This window comes from Sinohyriopsis cumingii, chromosome 13 (assembly GCF_028554795.1).
Source record: "Sinohyriopsis cumingii isolate HCF-2022 chromosome 13, ASM2855479v2, whole genome shotgun sequence".
Lineage (NCBI taxonomy): Eukaryota > Metazoa > Mollusca > Bivalvia > Unionida > Unionidae > Sinohyriopsis > Sinohyriopsis cumingii.
The window spans coordinates 66371225-66391706 of NC_142973.1; the positions used below are offsets into that span (position 1 = coordinate 66371225).

The 20482-nt window shown below is 38.3% G+C and overlaps 1 protein-coding gene across 1 annotated transcript; it reads right to left on the reverse strand.

The window, feature by feature from the left end:
• LOC149785755 (uncharacterized) lies at window positions 1–6278 on the reverse strand. The gene is made up of 3 exons (XM_089931236.1): window positions 6200–6278; window positions 4094–4172; window positions 1–1495 (listed from the first exon to the last, which is right to left on the reverse strand). The coding sequence occupies exons 1-3, from the start codon at window positions 6206–6208 to the stop codon at window positions 75–77; spliced, it is 1509 nt and encodes a 502-aa protein (XP_089787362.1). The 5' UTR covers window positions 6209–6278; the 3' UTR covers window positions 1–74.
• Window positions 6279–20482: the final 14204 nt, after the last annotated feature.

Here is a 20482-nt window from a genome sequence, read left to right on the forward strand (position 1 = left end):
GTGTGTGTGTGTGTGAACATAATATATAATTACTTCGTCTTAAAATTATATAAAAAGCATGAAGTGAATCACGTCTAACCAACGATTAACGATCCGCCCGCATCAGTGATATGTACTACAGCAGGATCACTCTCTCTATTGGCTCTGTCTACACCTCTTATCGCGTATTCCCCATTTGATGCAACGTTGTGTGTGACTGTATCTTTATCTAATAAAACAAGCATATCCCATACATCGGCTCTCTTCTCGTAGATAGACCAAAGGTAGATAACTCCACTGTTATCCTTGTTCCACATCATTCTATGGCCAGTAATGGTCAAGTTGGATGGATTTGGCACCGATGGAAGGTCTGCGGTTAGCCAACTCATTTCTGGGCACAGAGCTAGATTCTGGTATAGATTTTTCTTGAAATAGTCACTGATACCTACACTATTATCTCTAAAATACTTCATACTAAATTGAATGTCTCCGAGACTAAGTCGCCCACTTCTTGCCCTGGATTCTGTAATTTGGTTGCCGATCTCCGCAAGAGGCCAATGTTTCAGAAGGGTGTTTCCAGCAAACATTCCTGCATAGACATGTCGGTGTTGCTTGCTCTGCTGTAGCCACCAATCGAGCAATACCGTGAAGCTTTGATGTGGTGGGTCTATCTTCCAGTACAGTTGTGGGGCTAAATAATCCACCCATCCTTCCTGAAGCCACTTTTTGGAGTCGGCATACAAGGAACTGTACGAATCAAAACCGTGTATCCCAGGTGGGTTATCAGGTCTCCAAATTCCGAAGGGACTTATGCCAAATTTTACTGTCTTTTTTGTGACTTTGATTCCATTGTATATTCGATGAATAAGCGTATCTACGTTTTCTCTCCTCCAATCAGCTAAAGATAAATGCCCACCGCCTGCTGTATATTCATGGTAGGTATGGGTGTCAGGAAAGTCGTGGCCAGATACTGGATATGGGTAGAAATAGTCATCGAAATGTACGCCGTCTATGTCGTACCTTTTAACTACATCCATAATGACAGTATACGTTTGATCTTGTACCACCTTTGCACCAGGATCCATCCAAAGATCTTGACCATATATGTAAGCATAATTTGGGAACCGTTTAGCCATATGGTTCAACGCAAGATCGGCGGCTGATGTGTTGGCAGAACGTGCTCTGTATGGATTAAACCACGCGTGCACCTCTATTCCTCTTTTGTGCCCCTCTTCGACGGCAAATTGTAAAGGGTCGTAATAAGGGGACGGGACTCTCCCCTGCATGCCGGTCAGATACTCGCTCCATGGCTCAATCGAGGAGTTATACAAGGCGTCCCCAGCGGGCCTCACTTGGAACACAATGGCATTGAAGTGCAATTCCTTGGTTTTTTCCAGGATAGTTATCAACTCGGCCTTTTGTTGGTCAGTTGTGTGATGTCGAGATGTCGGCCAGTCAATATTAGCTACAGTCGCCACCCATACACCACGAAATTCTCTTGGTGACCAAACAGAATCTAGAAGAGAAAAGAAAAATACTAAGAAAATGAGAAACGTCTAACTTGCAAAGTTAATAATATCAATAAAATGTTTTGCTCTCATTAATTAGCTTAGTTGTTTTAGCCCATGGTAAAAAGCACGCTTTCATTAAGTCTATAAATTGTGAATTTTCGTTATAGTTTATGACCATATATATACGAGTACTCTAGATATAAAGTGAAATGGATACGTGCTTTGTAGACATGAAATGAAATGTACACATGCTCTGTGGACATAAACGTGCTCTGTAGATATAAAATCAAAAGTACATGTGCTCTTGTGTGTATATTGTTCTTATTACATAATAACCTTTTCGATAATTCAAGCTATATATTGTTCTTATTACATGTCAACAGTTTCGACAATTCAAGCTATATATTGTTCTTATTACATGTCAACAGGATCGACAATTCAAGCTATATATTGTTCTTATTACATAATAACAGTTTCGACAATTCAAGCTATGTATTGTTCTTATTACATAATAACATGATCGACAATTCAAGCTATGTATTGTTCTTATTACATAATAACATGATCGACAATTCAAGCTATGTATTGTTCTTATTACATAATAACATGGTCGACAATTCAAGCTATGTATTGTTCTTATTACATAAAAACAGGTTCAACAACTCAAGCTATATATTGTTCTTATTACATAATAAACAGTTTCGACAATTCAAGCTATGTATTGTTCTTATTACATAATAACATGATCGACAATTCAAGCTATATATTGTTCTTATTTCATAATAACATGATCGACAATTCAAGCTATATATTGTTCTTATTACATAATAACATGATCGACAATTCAAGCTATATATTGTTCTTATTACATAATAACATGATCGACAATTCAAGCTATATATTGTTCTTATTACATAATAACATGATCGACAATTCAAGCTATATATTGTTCTTATTACATAATAACATGATCGACAATTCAAGCTATATATTGTTCTTATTACATAATAACATGATCGACAATTCAAGCTATATATTGTTTTTATTACATAATAACAGTTTCGACAGTTCAAGCTATGTATTGTTCTTATTACATAATAACAGGTTCAACAATTCAAGCTATATATTGTTCTTATTACATAATAAACAGTTTCGACAATTCAAGCTATGTATTGTTCTTATTACATAATAACATGATCGACAATTCAAGCTATATATTGTTCTTATTACATAATAACAGTTTTGACAATTCAAGCTATATATTGTTCTTATTACATGTCAACAGGATCGACAATTCAAGCTATATATTGTTCTTATTACATAATAACAGTTTCGACAATTCAAGCTATGTATTGTTCTTATTACATAATAACATGATCGACAATTCAAGCTATATATTGTTCTTATTACATGTCAACAGGATCGACAATTCAAGCTATATATTGTTCTTATTACATAATAACAGTTTCGACAATTCAAGCTATGTATTGTTCTTATTACATAATAACATGATCGACAATTCAAGCTATGTATTGTTCTTATTACATAATAACATGATCGACAATTCAAGCTATATATTGTTCTTATTACATAATAACATGATCGACAATTCAAGCTATGTATTGTTCTTATTACATAATAACATGATCGACAATTCAAGCTATGTATTGTTCTTATTACATAATAACATGGTCGACAGTTCAAGCTATCTATTGTTCTTATTACATAAAAACAGGTTCAACAACTCAAGCTATATATTGTTCTTATTACATAATAAACAGTTTCGACAATTCAAGCTATGTATTGTTCTTATTTCATAATAACATGATCGACAATTCAAGCTATATATTGTTCTTATTTCATAATAACATGATCGACAATTCAAGCTATATATTGTTCTTATTACATAATAACATGATCGACAATTCAAGCTATATATTGTTCTTATTACATAATAACATGATCGACAATTCAAGCTATATATTGTTCTTATTACATAATAACATGATCGACAATTCAAGCTATATATTGTTCTTATTACATAATAACATGATCGACAATTCAAGCTATATATTGTTCTTATTACATAATAACATGATCGACAATTCAAGCTATATATTGTTCTTATTACATAATAACATGATCGACAATTCAAGCTATATATTGTTCTTATTACATAATAACAGTTTCGACAGTTCAAGCTATGTATTGTTCTTATTACATAATAACAGGTTCAACAATTCAAGCTATATATTGTTCTTATTACATAATAAACAGTTTCGACAATTCAAGCTATGTATTGTTCTTATTACATAATAACATGATCGACAATTCAAGCTATATATTGTTCTTATTACATAATAACAGTTTTGACAATTCAAGCTATATATTGTTCTTATTACATAATAACATGATCGACAATTCAAGCTATGTATTGTTCTTATTACATAATAACAGGTTCAACAATTCAAGCTATATATTGTTCTTATTACATAATAAACAGTTTCGACAATTCAAGCTATATATTGTTCTTATTATATGCCAACAGGTTCGACAATCAATGTATTCTTTGTTTGTTCGATAGGTGAAGTATTCGTTCTTACCTTCACAATTTCCGATCTGAGTTTTAAGTGCAGCAAGCAAGAAGATGATGAAAAATTCACAATACATATCTGCATTCATCTGAGGGAAAAAAAGAGTAAACAAAATAATTTGTAGATCATGTGAATAGTAAACTCTCTAGGTGGAAAAGAAAGTCGTGAAAAGAAATTTTGTCTCCATTTGTATCCTTCTGTCATTTCTAGCTCCAATAAGTACAATAAAATAGTTTCTAACAGAACTGCATGGTATTACAGGTATATCTGTTTACCGCGTTATTTTAGTCTCCCGTGGGACGTACAACGGAACTTTTTCTCTGTACCGGTACGCTGGTAGTTTTAGTCCGCAAGGAGAGTATGGAAATTCCCGCTGAATCTTGTGGTTGCTCTAATGATATTAGACTAGTGTGTCCATTATACATGTCAAAATATTTCAAACAAATTATCTTCTTTTACAAAACGGTTGTATCTGTCACAAATTAATGGTGAATTTAAAATATAATTTTATGTATGACCCTTTGATTACATGTTTGAAACGTGCCACGTATTCTTGCATTTTTTATGCTTAAATAATTCTTATGAATAATTTCAATTAACACCTTACTGAGCACAATGTATTTTCACCCCGATTGACTTCTGACCTTGCCCAAAGGATATGACACGTACATAGAGAAATGTCGATTAATCTATTGATTTCCTCCCGTGACACAGGCTACATAGAATTTGCAGAGATGTGTACTTTGGGTAGATGGTTGAAACTACTCTAATGTGGCTAAATATCCTTTGTATATAGCGGATAAAAGCAGCTTTGTAATAAAGCATGGTGACCTAATATTTATTGTAATCTTACATATAATTATGTACCTTTGTTCAGGTGAATATGAAGCTTTATTGACCAGGAAACTTGATTGATTTCTGCTTCCTGTATCCAAAACTTATATTCACCGAAATAATGGTCAATTATTACTTTATCACATGTTATGTATATCTATATTTTTTAAAACTCATGGTACATGATTTTTTCTACTTTTTATAATCTGTATTCATGACTATAAACTCAAGCGATTATCTCTAGCTGGATTTGGCGTACGTGCATAGATTCTCTTTTAAGATATAAAAGAACGTAAAATTGCCTAGTATATATAAATAGATTCTTACGTACGTGTGGACAGTTACTATTAATAAAAGTATCAGTAAATATGTTGACAAGTTTCGGGCTTCTTTCCCACTGGACAGGTCAGTCGTTTTGTATCTTAGAAGAATTAAGTTAATTCCCATTTCAATCAGGTGATGCTTATTGTTTCTTCCCCAGACAAAGACCTTATTTAGCTCTAAATGTTGGGTGGTTTAAGTTTGTTTGATGTATTACTACACATCAGCATATGAAGGCTTTATCTTGTTGAGGCAGTTTGAAGCAATGTGCCTTGCCCAGGTTAATCTCATAACATAATTTGAACCCGCACCTTTTGTCCTCTTGGTCGCCAGTCAGGTGCACTAACCACTAAGCCACTGCGTCTGCTAGTAGACACTATTTCGTCGTTAAAATTCGACCTTCTTTTCTGTTTACGGGTATGGGTGGAAGGAAAAGGAGAACGGAGTAGGGCAGAGTCCTTCATGACTAAATGAATGATGGAGATGTGTTCCTGTCAAGGTCATCAGAGGAGCTTACACGTGTTATCAATGACTGCACTTAAAAGTAGAAAATTCTCCCGGTTATGTTTAAGTTGCACTGTTTTATAAACTAACACCTTTATTAAATACACATTGTACTTTTCAAGATTGGATAATACTATCCAGCTAGTTTGAACCAAATTATACAATCCTTGAAAACGATCTGTATCACGATAAACACATTTGTAGTAGTTAATATGTGCCGAGAAAAAAATTAAAAAAAATACTCGCCGCAATTTTTTCAATGTTAAAATTTATCGGTGGTTAGGGTGTCGGATTAGCGCCCAGAAGAGTTCAGGTTCTAATCCTTTCCAGACCTGACTGTATTGGTCGCTATGACGTGCGTCTGGGCAAGTCATTTTACTCCAATTGCATCAGTTGATGTGCCGTTAAAGACCACTCAATCAATCAATCAATCAATAAAAGGGGTATATATCTTACCAAAATCATGGATCGATCAGGCGTTTGGAGTTGGAGTGATTCATCAAGACTGTCTTCTACTGTCTGCAAGTCGAAATATATTGTTAGTCGTGACTGACAAATTTCTGTACAGACTTGTCTTTCATCTCAATGTAGAACCACTGAGAAATTTTAAATCTGATAAGATTTTATCGTGACTCTGTAATTGGCACTAATTCTATTGCAGTATAATGCGATTGCTTTATCAACATTCTAACCTGAATCTGATAAGAACCATAATTTCCTGACCTATCGATAGGCAGCCATACTTACAACCATACAAACAACCATACATACTACCATACATGCAACCATACATACATACATACATACATACATACATACATACATACATACATACATACATACATACATACATAAATACATACTACCATACATACATACATACATACATACATACATACATACATACAGCAGCAAAGAGGGTGAATCCCACAAGGTATTTCGCTTAACAGAACCTTCTATCGAGAACATTTTAGATAGAGATATTATTTTCACAAAATAAACCCTCTATTCAGAAAACATGACAAAATGGGCTTTCTCTGCTGACTTGAAGGGTTATATCGTGAAAATATCTACCTATACAACTATTTCTGTTATACAAGGGTCTATCTTGCGAAAATACTCATGATGTTTAGCCCTCTCTGCTGCTCTGTGAAAGTCCCTGGCAGGGTTTTTCTGTCGTCGCCTCTAGTTAAAAACTTTATCTAACCCAACTCGATACCGTGTTCGAGGATCATGTAAATTTATTGTTACAAATCCATGTGGTTTTGCCTGAGCACGACTAAAGGAATTTCTAAATTTATTTATATCCATGTCGCCGCTGCACCAAGTCTGATGTATATTTCGTAACGTGTGCGTGTCAACTCCGTTAAACACCGCAAGAATATTACAGTTATCTCTGATCACTTTCGGGATTTGTTTATATCGTTGAGTCACATAAATCACATCCACGTTTTTATGCCTGCCGCGTGAAAATATCCTGGCAGGGTTTGTCTGTTTGTCCAACATCACATCGTCGTACACGACTAAATTATTGATGCTCCCGTCAATATCATCGATACCCGGCGACTCATCGATGTCAGCAATAAATTCAAGAACATCATCACCGTCATTTATCGATTTTGCATTCTCATTAAAATCTTTTAACACGCTGTAGCATCGCTGATCGTCCATAGATGGAGCTACCAAATACAACTTATCCCACTTCATCCACTTCATTATTAAATTAAGTTACAACTGCGTCTTACAGGACCCAGATGGACCTATAATAATCATTCGAATTGAGTTTGGTAGCACTGAGTTATGTTTGATTGGCTCTCGTCGTTTTGTTGCAGAAAAGTCAGTGATCTCCATTAGATATATTATAAAATAATATGGATTTATATTGTGTGAAATGTAGAACACGTACCCCAACTGCGGACATAACAACGATTACAACAAAAAATAATCGACAAGCGCTTACAGGCAAGTGTAAACGATGCGGTAGAAAAAAGTTTAAATTTATTTGGTCGGTTAAAAAAAAGCGAGGCGGTGATATCGCAGCTAAGTTAACAAAGTTACCAGGAGCTCCGTGGGCTAAATACCCAGGAGAAAAGCATCTTCCAGGATATAATTACTGTGGTCCTGGAACCTGACTTGATATCAGACTTGATACCTTAGATCAACCAAAACTAGGTGAGTATCCGATAAACGCTATCGATAAGGCGTGTCATGCGCATGATGTAGCTTACCGAAGTAAGGATTTGCAACAGCGCCATCTCGCGGATGTGAAATTAATTCACGTGTTAAATGCCATCACTGATAAATCTTTCAAACAAAAGTTATCTAGCTGGTTAATAAAATCCGCAATGAAAGGTAAATTAGCGCTAGCTGCTGGTATATAATGGAGTCGATTTATTATTCCCCAAAAGGATATTGGAGACGTACCGCAGCAATTAGTAAACTCGCTGAAGCAGCAAAAGTTACGCGAGTTACTGCAAAGAATTGGTTATCCCGACAGGCAATATGGCAAATTTATCTACCGCGTCCTAAACAAATTCACTTTGCACATTTCGATGTTAGTGTACCAAATGAAGTTCACCAAGCTGATATATTATTTCTGCCGCACGATACTATTAAAATCCGAAAACGTCAAAACACATATAGGTACGCGTTAACTGTAGTTGATGTTGCAAATAGATACAAAGATGCGGAACCGTTAGCGACTAAAACAGCATCTGAGGTTGCTTCTGCGTTTGAGCGAATTTATCAACGAGGTGGTCTGCGATGGCCAAATCTATTACAAGTTGATCCTGGCAAAGAATGTCAGGGTGCAGTATCGTCGTTGATGAAACAACATAACGTCACCATCAGGCGAGGACATACTGAAATTCACCGTGATCAGGCAATTGTAGAGCGATTTAATCGAACACTTGCTGAGCGGTTATTTGGATATCAATACGAGAAGGAATTCATTCAGGATACGAGATCACGCGAATGGGTTGCAAGATTACCAAGTGTGATAGCTGCGCTAAATAATGAAATTACTCGAACAACCAACATGAAACCTGCCATCGCGATCACAAAAAAATATATACCCGTACAACGTGATTCTTCAGCGCAGCCAATACTGGGTGATGTCACTGTAAGATATTTATATGAACCAGGTGAACTTGAAGGTGGTAAACGAAGAGCGACTGATCCTATCTGGAGTGTTACTACACATAAGATATCTAACATAACTAGATCTACTGGTAGACCAGCAATCTACAGGCTGGATTCAACTGCTCTTCAACGTGGATTCACACGTGAACAATTGCAAGTAATTCCCGAGGATACACAATTACCACCCCGATCACTTAACTAGCGCCAAGGGTGCTAGCACCCCGACGTCGATTACACTCAAGACAGGTCAGCATCACATTATCACGTGTATGACCGCGACTGTTATCTTTTCTATCTACGGTAAATTGTCTTGAATTTTTATTCGAATACTGCCACAACATTATACAACATTATACCATTACAGCTCGCACAGTGATTATTCTGCTGTTGTTTTAGCGCAATGACGAAGTCAGTGTCGATGTCAAAATCGCGATTTTTTTTTTGTTATTCTGTTTGTAGCCGGCTAATTTTCTTTTTATTATGTCGCTGTTGTTTTCATTGTCCGCGTTTGACTCTTCCAAGACAATTCTTCGCAGCTGAGATATTCTTCTAACTCTGGACACAGCTTTTGACCATTCGATTCGATCATCAACGATCCAGACAGTTGTATCACTGATAGTCAATCCTTGAGATGAATGAATTGTCATTGCGTATCCTAGCGTCCATGGGGATTTATTCATTTTTAGTGCGTCTTTGACAGCATTAATATCAACTAGCACAATATCATTCAATACTAAATTCTGTTTCCTTGACTCTGTCAAGTTTCCAGGAATATCAGCATCTATATTCTGTAGTCGTGTATCAGCTGGTCTATAACATAACGGCACTGGCAACATTGGAAACTTTTCTTGCTGTAATTGAAATAACTGTTGTTGAAGTGTGTCTCTATCTACTTGCCACTATCAAATCATCTGGTTTCCATGTTTTCCAAAAGTCGCTCATTGAAGTTTCAGGAATCATCTCACGCATGATTTCACATTGAATTTTATTCGGTTGTAACCTGATTAATATTTTAAATTCCTTCAACGTTGCATCAAGTGCTCTATGATCATCAAACACTTCTTCGTAATAATCAACAAAATCTTTTAACCAATCATGTGGAGATACGCCGACAAACGGAGGTGGCTGACCGTGATCGCCGCACATTATCACTGCAGTATTCGCTGTTAGCAACCAATCAAGAAACGTTTTTAACGTTTCCAACGGTACCGTACATATCTCATCCCAAATTATTTTCCCGGGAATATATTTTGTTCCCATTCGATCTGGAGTCCATACCACCGCTGTATTTGAAAAAGCTGTGCCAAGTGCAAGAATTAACTCCTGGTTGTTTCATCTCCCTGGCGAGTCTGTGTGTAGGTGTTAGCACAATCATATCTGACGATTTTCGAAATAATTCAATCGCTCGAGTTGTCTTATCAGACCCGCCTGGTCCGTTCAAATAAACGGTTTTGTGTCTGGTGATTGGATCATACACAGATGGTGCAGAAGACATTTCTGATAATTCTGATTTACAATAATTATCTTTGATAGCAACATCAGCGGATTCACAATATCCATGTAACATCTCCGCTTTTATTCTCCACGAACTCCATGATTCATCGCAAAAGTCTTCGACTTTCTTTGTAAAACGAGCCAGTGATTCGGAATATTTTTTATCGATATAAAATGAATCCGTTGCAACTCTAACTGCGGTGTCAGGAAATCTATTTATCATTGATAGCAAATTTATAGAAACATAAGCCAGCATCGAAGATCTTAAATGCGTGTATTGAGGAGATTCTCCGTCGATATAATTTACAATTGTGCCCAACCTTTCCCCGTTGGACAAGTAAGCATCCTCCCGATTACAAAATATATTTCTCGCAACGGCGTCAGCAATTATAAAAGCCAACTCAGCATCATCGATAATCAGCCGCGAGTGATGTAGTTTATGATCATATGCGCCACCTTGAGTAAATTTATCGATTATTTTTCGTGTTAGATCCTTTGCTGTTTTTTCACTATTGCTGAGTTTGATCTTGAGAACTTTAGGAGCTTCACCGACAATGACATCCATGGGAGTATCTGGACTCTCTCGTGCATACTCGCTAATAACATCATCTACACTGATACGCTCCGGTGTTGGCAACCAAACTGAAGTCTGCGGTCGATATGATATGATTGCTTCACTGACAGTCAACGATACCAGTATTCGGCTGTCAAGCATATATCGCAATAACATTGTTGGTACCCAACGCTTTTCACTGAAGTGTCTGCCAAACCAAACATAACAGCACGGATGAAGTTTTTCAGTAAATTCAAACGAAGTTACACGAGCAAATCCTGTCAGGTCAAAGTCGGGTAAAGGACCGTTTATAGCAACTCGTGTCATCGAGTTCGTGGGATGTCCAAATGGCTTAAAATATTCGCTACACTCGCCCATCCCGAGAAAGCTTCCCGGGTAGCACGCAATCATATCCACGGAAATCATATCCCGGTAGTCATACTGGGTATTCCACAGCCCGCCATGTCTATTCTCGACGCAACTCAATTGTATATCCGAAAGAAACTCACTTCGGGTTGGTCTCCATGAATTTCTTTCTCTTGCAGCGTGGGCGACAACACTCGGAACTGTAAAACAATTAACCAATAACTGCTCAGTGTTTTCTTTCACATATTTCTCTGCGAGTTTTTTCATTTGTTGTTGCAACGACTCCGTCCGGTATAATTCACCGTTGGGTTTTACAAATTGATCATACTCGGAATCTTCGGAACTTTTAAACAACCACATCGACACAGGGTCGGTTTTGCTTATCTGTTTGATAGCATCAAATATATTTCCGCGATTATATTTCACAACACGATCCCGCGGAAATATCGTAACTGCGTTAGTCGAAGCATGAGCGTTATGATCAATGATATTTATTGGAGCTCCGTATCGATTATATTTCGATTTGTATAACACTTCCTTTGTTATCGTTGTTACGGTTATGGGAAATCTTAATGCGCTTTCTAGCTTGGCGACATCGTTTATTGATGCTCCTGTGTGTTTGAACCGCTCAGCCCACGCTGTTATTTTGGACAGTCAGACCGTTTCCCCGCATCGCATTTTTAAAATGTTCCATTACTCGCTCGGCTACACAATTCAGCCCCGATGACGAAGTCATTGACGAAGACGTCCTCATCGGGGTGAGTTTATCAATTTTTGGTTTTTTTATCGGATAGATTCCATAAATGGCCGCGGTCACAGGATACGCTCGAGCGTAATATGGTTTATCAATCCCGGTCAGCATTCCTGGTTTGGAGTCTTTACTTAACAAAATGGTCTTTCCGCTAGCAAGGACAGGATCGAGTTTGTCACGGATAATCCAAGTATCGGAATCCGCCTGCACAATAAATTTTATTCTGAAAAAATATTTCCGACCACCTTCATGTTCATCAAGGGCGAGATAAATGATAATTGTTTTCGCTCGTGCATCATTCAGTGTAGCATCGATGACACCTTTGGTGACATTGACTTTGTCAACGACACCTTCGGTATCGCGGATAATTTTAAAAGACGACCATACGTGTGATGCGCCGTCGTCGCGGAATTCTTTTTTGGCATTTTTGATAATATCAAACAGATCAGTCAGGGATTGTCGTCGCGAGTCAGGGGTTAGTCTGTCAAGATCGAATCTTCCAGTGCCAATAGTAGATAACCTCGAAAACTCCTCCATATTATATTTAAGACAAATATTTAAATAAGAAAATATTATATATATGAATCATTGTAAGTGGCTTGGTACAAAATCATCAACTCGCTGTAATAAATCCTGCAGAGGTGAATTCTGCGGGACACATTCCCAAAGCGTACGACGTGGAAGTTTAGGGCCAATACCGTGCCTGCGATGTGGCATCGGAGTCAGGGGTAAAACACAGTTGTGCGCGGGTTGCGAAGGAAAACGATACCGTGAACTCAAGCGATATTACAACAAAAAAAAAAAAGTAACGATACCGCGTTAAAATCCGAGCGTGATTATTTAACTAAGTTTTCAGACAAATTATGATTTAGACAAATATATTATTATATAAATGAGCCAAGAATTTGTCCGACATCCAACCATCGAGAATTATGAAGCATCTCGTGAGGGAATAGTCAGAAATAGCAGGTTGAAAAAAACCAGTTGGTGCTGTTAATAGTTCTGGTTATTTAGTGTTTACTGTTGGGAAAAAGAGGTATCTTTGTCATCGTTTTGTGCACGAGTGTTTCCATGGAGAGATCAAAGACGGTCTTGTAATTGATCACATTGATGGACAAAAACTTAATAACTCTCTTCAAAATTCTAAAATTTGGCTTTGTAGCTTCCGTCAGTGAATAATGGTCTAGAAATTTTTGCTTACCATGATATGGATCATCAGGGGCATCAATTACTGCCTGAATTGATTGTTGATTAAGATATTCCATGTCTGAGGCAAGCTGATTTAATATTTCAATCCGCGTAATAATTTCGCTGCGTGAACTTGTTATATCAAAAAGATGTTCTTGGAAGCTCCGCCGTAGCCGCTTTAGTTGTGTTTTATGTTCTTGATTAATTTCTCTAACAATTAAATTAATACCGTCCAGGAAAACAGGATGGGGGGTAGTAACTCCTCCTCCTCTGGGATCTCGGCAATTAAAATGCCACATAATATTGTCCTTTTCGAAGAAGACAAATCTGCTTCTAACGTTTGCTCTTCTTACAGCATCCAGAGTTATTTTATATGGCGGGTTAATTTCATGATATGACTGCGCGTCAGTGACATAATCAGACTTTTTAGGCGGTGGTGGTATTGGTTGTGCCGGTGGAGCGACTCCAGGCCATCCTAATACTGTTCTGATCGAACTATTATATATATCCACGGCGTAGTCTGGGGTGTTTATTTCGATTGCAGATGACAGCGTTGGCTCATTAACAGTTATTTCTATTTTGGATTCCTTTCCGGTGATATTTTTTATTCGACGTTGTAATTCCTCATTGATTTCTTCGAGTTGATAAGACCCGGTTGGTAACCCAATGACGTTCCTGTCTGGCGTGCCATCGGGTTTATTTTTGTATGTAAACACAAACGAATTATTTGCTGGTAATTTACCAAACGATGCTGATCTGATATTGAGCCAACTGTGATATACTCGTAATTGTGCTAACGCGATTTCGCTTACTGGAATCGCAGTTGAAAAATTAATACTGAATTCTGGCTTAGTTGATGTTACTGTTAGCAGAGAGGTTCGCGACGGACTTGTATTTGCGACTATCTGCTGAAGTAGCGACTCTGTCATTATTTATCTGCTGTTGTTTTAAATCAAAAATTTTGGTGTAATCCCCGTACATCTTGGCCATTTGCGCGAATTCGGAATCTGATATGATTGTGTCGTCGAGACTAGACGATATCAACGATGACAATTTCATATACGCGCTTGTGGCATCGGTGTTTAATTTTTCATACTCGTGTAATTTCGTTGACGAGCACGAGGATATTTTTTTCGCGATGATATTGGCAACTCCTGCAATTATCGTTGATGTTGAAACTGCAACTGTGATCGCGATTGCAGTTGTTACTGGTGTTAGCGCTGACAATAATACTCCCGTGGACGCAACTACCACGGATACCGAATACACTATTGTGTCTAACATGGTTACACGTCGACGATATTTTTTATCTTTATCGTGCATGTGTCAATGATGGTTTTTAACTCTGAATGACATTTTTGCACCTGATTGTATCTGTATTGTTGCGTCGTTGAGGCCATTTTATTATTTTACGCAGTAACCAATTGAGGCGTTTCAGCTACAAATTCCAAACACCACCAGTAAGATGTTGAGTTTAATGTATCATCAGCTGCTACCAACATAAAATCCTCTTCGGTTCCTTTATTTAAGACAACAGACACAACCCCGGAATACTTGTCATTGGAATGACGCCAGGGATATTTTGTTGTAAAAATTTCAAATTTAGCGGCACTGAACACAGAAAACCTATACACGCCAGTGGCTGTTGCGATGTATTTGAACGTATTATTTTGTCGAGACCATGTTGCAAATCCAGATGATACCGTGTACACTATGTTGGTAAAATGCCCAGAAATAACTCCTTTGGGGACTTTAATCAAACTGGTTTTTTTAACGATATCAGGAATCCCCGCTACGATGTTTTGCTGTGTTTATTTGATCGTGTCAATGTTCGTCTTGATATCAGAAAGTTTCATGTCGATGACGGGAGGAGTTCCAAAGAACTTATCCGTGGTATCATCGGTTTTTTGAAAGTTTCTTCGAAGTCTTGTAAAAGCACCCACGCGAACATCATACTCGGCCCGCAACTTTGTTAGTTTACCGTCAATGGTGCTAGTGCCTGTGTCAACATATTGTTTGTTAGTGGCGTCGGTTGGCGAGGTTGGATCTGCCAGCGTTGTTATTTTGAACCCGCCGAGGTTAAGTTCACCCTGCATTGTATCACCGGATTTTATTATACGCTGTCCGATTAACAACGCAGCGATGCTATGTTGCGCATCCACGTATTGTTTGTTAGTGGCGTCGGTTGGCGAGGTTGGATCTGCCAGCGTTGTTATTTTGAACCCACCAAGATCGAGATGACCAGTCATTGTATCGCCGGAACCCTACGAATTATTTCATGCCATTTGATATCGCTGGTTGTTAGTTTTCCGTGTCGGTCCTGAAAAATAACAACCTCATCTGGGTCTATTCCGGTTAACGTTAAAAGATTATCGATTTCATCTTTGATATTTTGATAAATCCACGTCGGCGCGTTTTTTTGTCTCTGTTTCGATAAGAGATCTTCCGTAAATATAAACCATTATTTGATAGGAAACTGTTTAAATCGACCCATGGTATACTCGTGCATGATTTTGTGAGGTGAACTCGCTGATTTCGAGATCGCATCAAGAACATTTAATACCTCACGGCCACATATTGGAGGATCGGTTAATGTTTGTGTTGTTAACGTTGAATACCAAACCTTTGTCGTTGACCCTGACTTTGTCAGGGGGATGTTTTTTTGTATATCGGAGAAATTCAACTGGCGGTGCTAACCCATACGAATCAAAATAGATAATTCCACGTGGATCGATCGCGTAAGCAACCCAGTGAGTTCCTGGACCATTGTTGTTATCAAGATTAATAATTCCGGTTTCTGGATTATTCGGTTGTTGTGGTAATTGATCTCTCATAAAGACGCCTCTGAAATTTTTTATATTTAATTGTTTAACAGCATCGAGCAAATCAAAATTTGACATCGGTGTGAAAACACTTTGTGTTTTTACGCTAGCATTTTTTAAAGCCTTTTTGGGTACCGTGATGGTGGAGTTCCTGGAAGTCTTAGACCTGATCCGCGAGTGGATCTCCCCTTTTTTTGTATCCTTTTCCTGTGGTTTTCTTTAGTGCCATTCCAGCAGCGGTTCCAACAGCTCCTAACGCGGCTGCTTTAGCGACTGCGGGGGCAGCATCAGCTATCAACGCTGGTATTGCTGCGAGAAGTGGAAATATACCGCCGGTTTCAACCATATCTTTGACCGCGGCTGGAGAGAAATCAAGTCGAACTCCAGTCGCTGCTTGTTTTGCTTTATTAAAATGTTTTAGTTGGGTTTTAGTCAGCGATAATTTGTTTGGACCGCCAGTAATCTGATCATTTTTTAGTGTTATCGTTGCCCCACATGTACTCGCGTTTTTTGACTGTAATTTCTTAGCCTGACCAGGAGTCAGAGTGACATTAACGTGACTGTATGACATTTCTTGTAACTCTGCGATTGATCTAATTGCATTGCTTTAGCAATGCTACACGTTTTCCACTGGTGCATCAACGAATCTCATTCGGCCGTCAGCACCTTCAAGCAACATTGCTTTATCGGAAAGTATGACCGCGATTGCTCTGTAATTAGCTATAGCTCCTAGGTCTCTATTCACGGTAGCCCGAAAGTGTATATCAACGACAGACTGTCTGGTTAAATCAAGATGCTCGAACGAGAAGTAATAGATCGGATAATGAGATATAAAATCCAATTGTGATATTTGCAAACCAGCATCGATATTTAGATCACGCGCTAGATATTTTGTCAATCGTTGATATGCACGTGCAACATGATTATTACCAAAATCTAACAGTATGTTCTCAGACGGTTCTTGATGTCCGTTTATTCTCAGAGAAACGTCAGTGATACCAAGTTCCTGCTGTGATGCTATATGCCATGTGAATAAACCGTTATTGGTATTTTGAATACTATCTGTGGTTGTTGTAAGCCACGATAACAACACTTTACCACCTTGATCCATAAAAGAAAGCAGTCGCTGTTCTTCAGTAATTGCAGGAGTCATTACCGGCATCCACAGTGATAGTTTTTTTATGTTTACCTGACCAGGGTCACCCATAGGTCGCCATAGCGCATCATTGTCGTTGGCTTTTCTAACAAGCACGACCTATGTTTTGCTCCAAAAATCACCTTTCTGACATTTCTGCAAAATCCAAAGATGTGCGACAGCGGAATGGCACATGAAAAATTTCTACGATTACCTTTCAACATTTGTCTACGTGCAGCGAAACCTAAATTAAATTCTGCATTAGCACCATGAACCACCGGATTCACATCAGCGTCGGCATTGCCGGCAAAGTTTTGTGGTCGTCTAATATTGTACTGATCACTGTTAGGATGATTAGAAGTGTCCTTGGCAAACATCATTGATGGACCAGTTGATCTTGTATAATCATCAGAATATCTTGCTAGACCAATTATTGTTGTAGCAACATCGACATCCTTCTGAATCGATTCGATATTTTTTCCATCAATCATGAAGATAGCACTATCAAACAAGGCCATAATTCCGTTATTGACACAACCTATTTTAACCCCCGGGAGGTATTCTGTATCATCCGTTTTTATAATTTCACCTTCTACTTCAATAAATGCTTCAGCGGGTAGGAAACATCTACTTGTATCTTGAACCTGAAGTTCAATTCGTCCTCGTTTATTTGGTTCTCGTGCGTCATAAGAATAATACTGATAATCACGCACTGATTCATTTTTAAGGACCGGTTCGTCTATGTCGAATGCTGGGTCGGATTCCCGTTTAAACATTTTGTTATACAAGTTATCGTCTAAAACGGAGACCACTTCCCGCCACCAAACTTGTGTTTATTTGTTCAGGATTTATCAAAGCTAGTTTTTGATTTGCGGCTTCATTTATTACTTTACTAACATTTGCAGGCATGTCTGCGGTGGCTGGTAATTTTACCGGTGGAGGTTTTCTCGTATTAATCGCTCTAGTCTGTCCTTGATTGCCAAGAATGCTTTACTGGCAGCTCTACCAACAGCGCCAGTAGCTTTATCTTTGATAACGTCAATAGCTTTCATTGATAATTGTTTTGCGATCGGTATGCTTTAGGTGCCATTCTCGCGAATAAACCCTGACAACATCGCCGAGTCCATTTCCATAAGTCATCCTGTATACGGGTACTCGTGAATTTACAACCCTGACCATGACTGGTCTACGATGAGAATTGTGTACAATCATTTTATTTAATTAGTTATTTCTCTAATCGCGGCGACTTTCAGTCGCTGTCCGTGAGTTCATCAATAAGTTCTCGATAGATGTGAGCATCCATGATGCCGCCGCGAAATAATCGCTGACAGATATCAGCTGCTTCATTAATTATTTCTGGTAAGTTATTTCCAGCCCGCGCTCCTCCTAAGAGAACCTCTAACCGTGATACGTCATTGATAATATTGTTAGGGCAGGGAATAAAATCACCCCACCCCCCAAACCACTTCCAGTTGCGCCGATGTCGGGTACATCGTAAAATACTTCTGGAGATCGTGGTCGTTTTTTTGGCTTCTACATCTTTTGCAAATTCTTTATACCCGGGATCTTTTGGATCAATAGGTAAATTTTTAGAAGCAAAATATAATAAAGGAGCCCATCTTCGGGTTTTATTTTTTTAATGTACTGAGGTTTCAGATATTTTACTTTGGAAATATAACCATGTGCAGCAATATCGAGTAATTTATCCCGGTCAGTAAAAACACTAAGAGCTTTACTGGTAAAAAATCCTACAGGTGTAGACCGAGATTTCTCTTGTTGCTGCATCGATGAAGTTTGCTCAGGCGGTGAATAGGGAGGTGGAAGCCCTTGTTGTTTACTCTTGTCAATCTCCTCATTGCCTTTATAAGTTTTGCAAATTATAGATCGTTAGATTTAACTACTTTTTTGTTGTAGTATACACGATACGCCCATCTAACAAAATTGTCATCAGTCGTGGACTTATATTTCTCGTTTAAAGCTTTATCTTTGTTATATAAACCCGTTAATATCAATTCAGGTAATTTTTCTTCTGGTGTGTTCTTAAGGAGTTTAATAAAAACCGGATCAAATTTTGCAGTCAGTTCAACACTTTCCTTTGCTGCTTTGGGCGCAGCAGCTTCGGCGACTTTAGTACCTTCTTCAGCGGTGGGTGGAGGTTGAGCTGCAACTATATCAGTTTTTGTAAAACCTTTTTTGTTTGTTTGGTTCTTTTTGCAATCTTTTCAGTTTGCTCAGCGGTTTGTTTTAACACTGGAAGAATACCCTTTTCATCTCCCAATAAAGCTCTTTCTGTGATCTCTGCAGCTTTTTCAGTAGCTGTTGTAACGGGTTTAAATAATTCTTCTGCACCTGTTGCAAATTCAACTTGTGCTTGCTGACGTTCTTGAAGTTTTTGTCTTACACTATCTCGTACAGGAAGAAATTTTTTTATTGCTTCTAGTCGCTCTCGAGCTAGTCTAGCGGATTGTGCTTCTCCAATGTTGGCCATTATTGTTAACTTAAATTTTTAATTCACAGCAGCAGAAACGGCGACGACAGACAAACCCTGCCAGGGACTTTCACAGAGCAGCAGAGAGGGCTAAACATCCCGAGTGTTTTCGCAAGATAGACCCTTGTATAACAGAAATAGTTGTATAGGTAGATATTTTCACGATATAACCCTTCAAGTCTGCAGAGAAAGCCCATTTTGTCATGTTTTCTGAATAGAGGGTATATTTTGTGAAAATAATATCTGTATCTAAAATGTTCTCGATAGAAGGTTCTGTTAAGCGAAATACCTTGTGGGATTCACCCTCTCTGCTGCACATACATACATACATACATACATACATACATACATACATACATACATACATACATACATACATACATTGTTGTTGGCATCCGTTAGTCTCGAGAGACGATGGAACTGCGCCCATGAGAGATGTCCCGGTTGGTGGTTGTGCAGCGTCTGCTGTGGCTAAGCAGTCCAGTGCGGGAGTGGCAGTCCCTGCTGCACTTGCTGCACTTGAAGGTTGTGTCAGGTATTGGTTGGAACTGCTTCTTCTTCCTCTGCGATCGTCTTTCATCAGCCAGCAAGCGTTGCTTGTCCTCTCCGGCTTTCAGACCAGTGATCAGAGCATGTCGCCAGCTTGATCTGTCTAGAGCGAGCTCTTCCCAGGTGTTGACATCGATATCAAGGGCTTTCATGTCATGCTTACAGACTTCCTTGCAGCGGAGATGTGGCCGTCCGATCGACCTTTTGCCAGAGGCGAGTTCCGAATAAAGAATGTCTTTGGGGATCCGTCAT